Genomic DNA, 9660 nt, shown 5'->3' on the forward strand with positions numbered 1-9660 from the left:
TTGCTTATAGCATATGCTTGTGAAGTCAGAAGGCTAATGTAAAGTACACGGTACTTTGTTACTTAATGAAATTCTGTTTTTTTTTAATTCACAAAAATCAGAAATATTATGTCAAGTGATTAGAATACAAATTTTTTGTGTTTTCTGGAAGAAAAGGAAAATGAAGGTAGGAGTAAACATATTTGAATATATTTATGCCAGAAAAATGAAAATAATTTTTACTATAACACATTTTTATTAAAACGTGTTCTTCAATGAAGCTTGCTAATTTCTTTGAAATATTCTGTTTTGTTAGGAAGCATTCAATACTTCTATTTAGAAATCCAAAAAACACAATCAAATATAAAGAATAATTTGCAATTTGAGTGGATTTCATATATTAAAACACTAAGATTCCACAAGAAATGCATTATAATAAACATAAAATTTAGAACTTATAAGAATACAGTGGACTATATCTAAAAACAACAGCTACAAGAAATGGTAATGAACTAGAAATGACTGCTGTTTCATTATTTGATATTAAATAACAAGAATTCTTTAGTGATGAAGTATTTGATTCATTCCATACCCATTCTCAAGCTAAATATCAAACTTGTACCACCAACAGCTACTTAGCAATCTGCATTTTACTATGATTACAATTAAGAAATATCTTATTTTCTCATTTTCTTCAGGTCATTCTCCTCCTGTTTGATTATTACATTTATACTGTAAATTATGGTATCTGCATAAGTAATTTTAAACATACACAAATAGGTCCTTTTTATTGTATAAGAATATAATTGTGTTATTTAGTGTTAATAATCTATGGAAGAGACCAAAATAAAACTATCTTTGAGTTGATAAACTATCTTAACTCTGTGTCTGTTTTATTAATTAAAAGAAAAGCAAATTAATTCAGGCTGTGCTGCATGTAACTGGCAAAAGCATCTTTGAATAGAAAAAATACACTGCACAAATGAAAATGGTGGCCGAGAGCAATGGGGAATATGACTTGTGTCCTAAGCCTATTAATGGTAACCACATTTCATGTCAGACACATTAGCTCATTAAACTAATTTTAGATTTGGTGAGAATGTGTTTAAATAATGACAGCCTGCAGAAGTCTGAAGCAGGTCATTAAAGCCATTGGGATTGGTGGTTTGATTTCATTTCCATCTAGACGGAGGTAGCGAAGATGAGGTCCATAACTGAAGGAATCTCGTTCTGCAGGCAGCATTGATGGGCTGGGACATATTACAGAGACATTCACACCTACAGAGACAAAGAGAATAGATGGATGAATTGGAACACAAGAGAAACTAACAGTGGGAAGACCAAAAAACTAATGCCACGGTCCTATGGAGGGCTTAGTGGCCTAATATATGAAAATGGTGGTTATACAAAACATTTGTGTCAGTGAGAGATTGTGCCTATCTGTTTTCCCCAAACAAACGTTCAGCAAACTTACGGTCATCTCAGTCCATGTTCTGCTACTTAGTATAGAGCACTAGTAAGGAAATACTGTTAAGATCTGTGATAGAAACAAAGGTGAATAAGACATCACTTGTTTTCTAAACTTGAAGGTAAGATAAAGCACATTTAGATTGCTGTAGGGAGGCTTTAGGGCATCAGAGGTGGAGACAACAGTTCAGATTTAGGACTGAAAGAATGGGTAAGTACAAGAGTGGATGGATGGACGGATGGATCCTGGATGGGTAAGTAGAAAATCAATCTAATATAAAAGAAAATGCTTGAAAATTACCTTAAAAGATGCAAAATAGTGTACATAACATGATTTTAAAAGTACAATTAACATAACTTTACATAAGCAATACAGAAAACAATCTTGAATCTTCATCTTCAAATTTATTTAATTGGATACTAAAATTTTGCCAAGAATTGAATGACAAAGAACTCAAGCCAGAAAATATCCCAGCAGCCTTTTCATATGGTTAGGATGGGAGTAATTGTGCACCTGCCTTGGATCAAAGCCCTTGGCACCAATGACTGTGCTGAGATTTAGGAACATGCAGGAGAGAAGCCCAGTTAAACTAGCAAAATTCAGAGAACTCTGTGTAACAGCTGATTTCAACCATGAATCCGTATATTACCTTTACATTCCTTTTCAAAACCATTCCAAACAAGAGATCTTCCCTGATTAGACCCACTGAATTTGGGCAATGCCCCTCCTCTGTGGCCTATTGTTTTATACAGATTCATATTGTAGTGAATAATTTTATGTTTCCAGCAAGGTTGCTTTGCTTTGAATTTATGCCATTTTGTAAACTGAATTTAATAAAAATAACAACTCATTTGAATAGCAGTTTAGTTGTTATAAAATCAGGTTCTCTTTTTTTACATACATTCAAGTATCACCTGATTATCTCACAGGCTTTATCAGACAATATTATTATTCTCCCTACCTGGGCATTTGTGGGAATTCTGGTTCAGAGAAATAAGCAAATGCACACAATGTATTTCAGCAAGTAAGTGGCAGAGCTGAGACCTGGCCTATTCTATTTCTACAATGGGTCTCTTGCCCAAGAGACTATGTCCGTTTCAATGTGCAATCCCCTTATCCTCATCAAGCTCATGTCCCATAATCAATGTATGTCTGAATAAATGAATATAAAAAAGAAGTATTCTAAATTTAATTACATTTTCATAAATTACAGTGTTTCTCAGGGAATACCAGAAAGTAATGTAGTTGAGTAAATAACATTTTTGCCTTATCTTAAATCCCTGAAAGTTTTCAGAAAAATAAATATTTCCATCATATTGCTTAAGACAAGTTCACTGTCTTGTAAATTTTGATGGCTTTTCATAGAAGAGGTATGTTTCTTAGAGACCACTTTGTTACAACTAGAGTAGATTATGTGGCAAGAAGAAGCAAGTACTTAAACAGTTTTGACACAGTGTGATATTATTATGTCAATAATTCTCTCCAGGGAAACTCTTATATTTATTTTCTTAAATATTGACATGACAAAATTTGATATCCACATTAAAAAGTAAATAACTAGATTTCTCTTTGTTGCTGTTCTACTGATAGAATTTTTTTAAAAATTTGTATTCATGACAATGAAGGAAAGTATTGTTATTATACTGTATGAGTGAAAAAAACACTTTAGACTCAGGTCTTGGCTATTGCATTTACCGTTTGTCCTTGGGAAAATATCCTCCCCTAGCTGATCTTCAGTTTCTCTTTCTTCAGAAATTCCTAATAATATCACACAAGTTTCTTGCAAGGATTAAATAGTAGTTCTCAAATCGTGGGCCAGCAACATCAATACTATTAATACCCGGGGACTAAACTGGGAGGCTCAACCTCTGACCTAGCAAGTCAGAAATTCTGGGGGTGGGAAACAGCAGCCTGGGTTTACAAGATCTCCAGGTGATTCTGATGCACACTAAGATTTGAAAACGATAGAAAATTAGGAATCCATGAGAAAACACTTTGATAAAACTCTAAAATGTGGGTCTATACTACACACATAACACTCTATAAGCTAAAGTCTTATACTTCTCAACTGTGTTTTAAATATTGCTACCCCACTCCTAACCACCCTAATTCACAAATGCTCAGGATGAAATGCCTAATTCGTAAACAAGGGCTGTATGTGGAGTCACTTGAAGTTTACTTCCCACATCAATTGTCTGTGGGGCTTTTAAGGAATGTACCTGTAATATACCTGTAGAAGCACAGAACACTCGTCAGGAAAAGTTATGTATTTAGGTCAATATTGTTGTTGTTCTATTTGATTCAGCTACACAGATTCATCTCTTAACATTTTTTTTCTGTTGCATCTTTTGTTTTCGACTACAGGATTAAACAATACATTTCATCACCATGGAAAAATAACCGCTGTGATGGCAGGCTGCCATTTAATTCCTGTATTGTGGGCTCAAGTACACTGTTATTTAACTCCCCCCACCAAAAAAAACAAAAAAGTCTTAAATAACTGAGCAGTACCCAGTGGAAAAATAGTCTGTTCCTATAAATGATATGTTTATGTGATTATTTGCTTAAAAAGCTTTAGTGAGTAATACCCAGGCAGCACAACCTTTTGACAAATTATCTTTGTTATTCTCTTACAAACTATCCTGACTGAATACTACTTTTGGAATGCATTTTCTTAGGTTGTCCTGGAGAAATCTCCCCAAAGTTATTTTTAAAGGGTCTACTCTGAGGTTGAAGATGCATAGATAAATTCCAGGCTAGGTATCGTATCCCTGTGGCTGGACCCATTTTTCCACCAAGTCCAGCCTGGTCTCATGCATAATTGTGAAGAAGCCAAGTTTGTCTCTAATGTGTCCAACATCTGCTTTCTATAATCACTTCTTCTCTTGATGCCTCTGCCTCCAAAAACTTTGAATTCATCTCTCACTCCCTTATGAAAAGCTCTTTTCAGGAAAGGAGAGAGTATTCTACCTGACGATTGCCTGTAATTCCCAAGGAGTTGCCAGCTACCAGGGAAATTTCTTTCCATTTTAATTAATAAAGCCTTAAACTATAGTAGTGGTTCTCAATGTGTAGTTCCCAGAACATCAACTGGAAGGCTGTTAGAGATGAAAATTCTCAAGTCTCACTCCACATCTACTGAATCAGAAATTCTGGGGGTGGAGTCACCAGCCTTTACGCATTGTTTGAGACTCCCACTGTAATTAGGGGAGTTTAATTAGAGACTCCAATTAGGAGGGTTTCAGGCATCAGCTGTCATATAGTGTTTAGAAGATGCCTTCCTGATGCCTCTTAAATCATATTTTCTTTATTGCTAGTCGTGAGGTTGTCTGTGCCTGGTATGGTTTCTTAAATAAGCCTACCCAATGGGGCAGAAATATTGGAATCTCCTGGAGTAAAAGAAGATAGAGGCATTTAGTTTCTCTAATGGATAATAGTCCTCTGTAGATGACTCAAGTCCACTTTTTAGTCTTCAGTTTGAAGATTTGGACTTCTTGGTTCATTAAGACTGTCTGTATATAGACAAAATTTAATACTGAAAATTGAAAACACACTAAAAATCTAAAGGAACATTAGTGGGGGAGAGGGGCAACACACTTTCTCTTTTTAATGAAAATAAAGATACATTTAATGACCATGAGCCCTTTAGTCAAAGACATACTCTGCAGGTTACTTACTTTTAATTTTGTTATGATCAAGGTGAAGGTGCTGCAGATGAGCACTGATTCGGGGAACCTTTGTGAGTTGATTGTGCGATAGCTGAAGATCTAGAATTGATGATACATCAAATCCTCTTGATGGGAGACCCTCATCTGATAATTTGTTGTGATTTAGTCTCAAAAAGGCCACTTTAGGAATCACATTAAAATAATTTTCTGGTATTCCTTCAATGGAATTGTTGTCTAAAAACAATTGCATTGTATTGGCTGGTAATCTTGGAGGCATATTCCTCAGGGCATTCTTTGCCATGTTTAGCTGCATGAGGTTCTTGAGTCCTTTAAAAGTGTCTCTTTGAAAGGCGTTGTCCACTAATTTGTTGTTCTGTAGGTCAAGAAGGGTCAGGTTCTCCAGATTGCTAAAGGTCCCTTGAGGAATTCTGGACACCTTATTTCTAGCTAATTGTAATTGTTCTAAACTTCTTGGTAATGGAGAAGGTACCTCCTCTAGCTCATTATCTTCCAGAAATAAGAAGAGCAACTTCTTCAGCTGGCTTAGGGCTCCTTTTTCAATTCCATAGTTGGTTATTTTGTTCTTGTTTAGATTTATCCATCTTAGCTGGGTGGCATTCTCGAATGGCTTTTCAGGAATGGTTTCTATCAGGTTGTTTTGAAGATAAAGATACCAAATTCTTGAAGGAATAGCAGGAATTTCTTTGAGACCTCTATTTTCACAATATAAAGCAGTAGGAAAACTGGGTGGGCAGAAACATTCCATGGGACACTCGAAGTCATGAATAGTCCAATCATCTGAATCGTGTACTTCATAGACCTGCCTCACACTTCTAGACCACACAGTGTCTGTTATGAATAACACCCACATGATGAAACAGATTTTGCCTGCCATTATAGCACCTACAGGAAAAGGAACACAACTGTTAGATGTTTGAAGATCCTGACCTTCAGATAATTTTATTCATCAAAATGATCAGTAAACATTGCTTCTTCAGGGAAGAGGTGAAAATATGTCAACATTTCATACACAGATCTTAATTAATATACATTAGTAGGCACCATATGCAAAGCATTTTGCAAACATTGAGAATAATTCACCAACTTGTAGCTTTCTGGTTGTAACCCAAACACAATAAAAGCTGAGAAATGGAGAGGAAATTTCAGCAGCTCTAAGTGTTTTTCCATTTCAAGCTATTTAATTTAAAGAACTGAACTGAAACCAGTAGTTGAATACCAGAGTACAAAAAAGTGATCTTTTAAAAACTCAAACTGGCAATCTGTGTTGTTCCTGAGAGGAAGTGTGCTTTTACTTTTACTCTTAAATGAGCAGAACATCTGGATGAGATTTCCTAGGCCTTTTGGCCCTTGAACCAAAGGAATGAAGAGATCAAAGAACATTTTAGCACTTTATGGTGAAGGAAGGTTCTAGGATCTGAATAAAAATGTGATTAATCTGTTATTCTCTAGCTCAACTTCTCAGGTAAGTTTTTTGAGGGTGGGGGAAGATGTCTATAATTTTAAGCACACAATTAAGTTGTTCAGCCAAGCTACTGAATTATCAATTCTCTCTCTCTCTCCCCCTGTCTCTCAGAGAATGTGTATATTCTATCTCTATATATGTGTATATATGTATATATAGAGATAGAGTTTATTATATAGAGTTGAATACATTGTGATGTATAGCACAAGTACATGAGTATTGTATTCAACTATGCCATTATTATGGTTGATAAGAAACAAAAACAACCAAAAAACATATTTAGGATACAGGTAGAGAATTTCTTTATATTCATATTATCAGTGTGGATAATAGAAAGTAGGTTAGCATTTACTAATAGTTGATACATTTAAAACACATAAACCCTCCCCACTGATCATCAAAGATTATTGGTACAAATAATTATTTTAACAGGAAATATACATATATATTTTAATCAGTTATAGCATACATATGTTACATATATATTTATATATATATCAGTAACATTCTGATCAATGTACATTTATTGAACTGATTGATAATAGGACAAAATAAATTTTACTGATTCCTTAGGAAAAGATAAAGTCAACTTCATTTATGAAATGCTGATCTTTCAATTTTGCCATTAAATTGCAGAAAACAAGTGCAGAGTTGCTTCTGCAAGCTGTCACATTTTCTAGGATTGCAGAAAGCTGCTCTGGCCATGTTCCAACAAAGAAATATTTTTTTTTCTTTTTCTTTTTCTTTTTCAGAATAGGGTTTTGGTTTAGTTATTGAAGTTGTAACCCTGCGTCTGTTGAATAAGTACTTTGCATGCTTAACTTTAAGAGTTTTTAAAAGTGCAAAATAGTTTACCTTGCCTTCCAGGAATACACCGTTGAGTCCTGTGTCTGAGTCTGAGGTTTGCTAAAAATCAGTTAAGAGAAAAAAAAAATCTTTGACGAAAATAATTTGTTTTTACTTTAAGCTGTCAAGCCTCCTATGAGAAACAGTGAAACCTACTCGTCCCAGTTACCATGAACACCTTTGATCTATTGTTTCCACTTTGACAGGGCTTCAGAAGACTGCTTACCTCAGCCTTCTTGGATCTTCTTCTTCCTTTTCTATTGGTCACTGCTTGTACATGGTAATGGATTGACCCAGGCTCCACTGTCGTGTTTTTATGAATCCTCCGTAATATATATGCACTAGTAGATCCAAATTTAACCCCTCCAACAACCACGTAATCTTAGTGCCTACACAGCCCAGCAAAGGAAATTCTTACTTTAATCCTAAGAACCTATAAAAAAATTTCTAGGCAATTTTCATTCCTAATTCACAGTTCAATTCATTAGTACATGTTGTCATGTACTGATATCCAGACCTTATTTACCAACAGGCAGCTGAAGGCAGTTTTAAAGTATAACAAAAAGATATTTTAAAAGATTTTAAAACATTTTCCCTAGTTGACCATTTCTTAAAAATTGAATACAAATAATTAAAAGCCAATGTCTTCTGTTTATATGGACATATGTTATCTGTTTCTGATATAAAATAGATGCTGTAATGTGTTTTACTAAGGGAAAAATAAATAAATATATGTATTTGAAAAAATGTCAATGTGATATCTGGAAAGCACTACCTGATTTTGGTGCTAATCTTGGTATTATGCTTTGTTTCAGAGAAATAATTTTTGTATCCCTATTTCCTATTATATTTCTTTTAACAATTTATTCCAAGTACCTGCTAAGGTGGGATAATTTGTTATTCATTATAATATAACACATGTTTTGCATATAGTCCCTTATGAGACATTCTGTTACACTACTTTTTTCTTTAACATATATCTAAACTAGTGTGTCCTCCACTTCTGATATTTGATGAAAAAAAATATTATGCTTCTTTAGAAAACATGCAAACAAAAAATATTTCATTTAGGTGTTATTATGTGGATTGATTGTTATGCTTTTGTTTTTCAAAATCTCTCTTATTCTAGCTTCAGTGAATGCTATATGACTCATTTAACAGCTCACAGGAGTATTGTCAAAGAGCACCGTGAAGAGGAGTAAGCATTGGATTCAGAGGACCTTTTGTGAACCACCTCTTTCCTCTCTCCTAACCATAGGAGGGTCAATTAGAGTTCAGTTTTGTCATCTACAAAATAGTAATGGATTGCTTCACAGGGTTAGGTCTAGTTTGCTATAAACAATTACAGAAATAATAGCCTTATTTGGAATTAGCCCTACACTCTCAACTGGAAAATGCATTTATATTTAAGGGCTTTTATAGATTAAGATCCTATTCTGACATGATTTTTTACTAGTCCTATAGGTATGTAGGTGTACTCACATCACATTTTAAGAAAACAACCAAGTGTTATTTGCTTTGTCACAACAATTGTCTCCTCTCTCTGTTGCGTTTTTTCTCCCTCTCTCTTCTTTTCCTAAACCCTCAGGATTTAAACAACTGATGATCTTCAAATCTGCATGGCCCTCTTCCAGCTATTGTCTTACTGTTAATTTTTTTAGCCAAACTGATTTTATTCATTTTATAATTTTCTTACACAAATGTTGCTACATGTTCATTGTAGGAAAATTAGAGTAGTATACTGGCTGCCTCCAATCTATTTCCTCCTCACCATTCCACTCATGATCTGCCAACCAAAATATGACTTCTAATTCTGCTTCCCTAAAATGGTTCTGACAGAAAATCAGCAATGATCTTCACATTTACTAATCTGTTGAAGTCTTTTAGTGTTAAGCATAGTTGGCCTTTGACAATACTGACCCACCCCCTTTTATTAAATGTTTGTTTTAGTTGTTCTGACATCACTCTTTCCTAGTTTTTCCTCCCCTTTTCTGGTGACTTTTCTCTGTCTATATCCCAAAGCTCTATTTCCTCTTTATAACATTATTTAAGAGCATTTCTAGCATTTGGAACCCTTTAAGATTCTGTCCTCTGCTTTGCGCTCTTCTTGCTCTATACACACTTCCTGCATGATTCTATGGTTCCATCTCCTCCATCATGGTAACTCCTGAGTCTGTATCTGCAACCCAGCCTCTAGAAGAAGACCTGCTTTCCAG

General features: G+C 34.6%; 1 protein-coding gene across 1 annotated transcript; it reads right to left on the bottom strand.

Moving 5' to 3' along the window:
* Nucleotides 1-231: 231 nt before the first annotated feature.
* KERA (keratocan) lies at nt 232-7734 on the bottom strand. Its single transcript, XM_055235451.1, has 3 exons — nt 7454-7734; nt 5125-6018; nt 232-1257 (listed from the first exon to the last, which is right to left on the bottom strand). Exons 2-3 carry the CDS (start codon nt 6008-6010, stop codon nt 1085-1087), a joined length of 1059 nt encoding a protein of 352 aa, XP_055091426.1. The 5' UTR covers nt 6011-6018; nt 7454-7734; the 3' UTR covers nt 232-1084.
* Nucleotides 7735-9660: the final 1926 nt, after the last annotated feature.

Source organism: Symphalangus syndactylus, chromosome 13 (genome assembly GCF_028878055.3).
Source record: "Symphalangus syndactylus isolate Jambi chromosome 13, NHGRI_mSymSyn1-v2.1_pri, whole genome shotgun sequence".
NCBI lineage: Eukaryota > Metazoa > Chordata > Mammalia > Primates > Hylobatidae > Symphalangus > Symphalangus syndactylus.

Coding starts and splice junctions, on each gene's coding strand:
- KERA (XM_055235451.1), bottom strand. CDS start 6,010: ATGGCAGGCAAAATCTGTTTCATCATGTGGGTGTTATTCATAACAGAC. Junction 1,258..5,124: donor TGATCATAACAAAATTAAAA/GTAAGTAACCTG, acceptor TTGTCTCTGTAG/GTGTGAATGTCTCTGTAATA.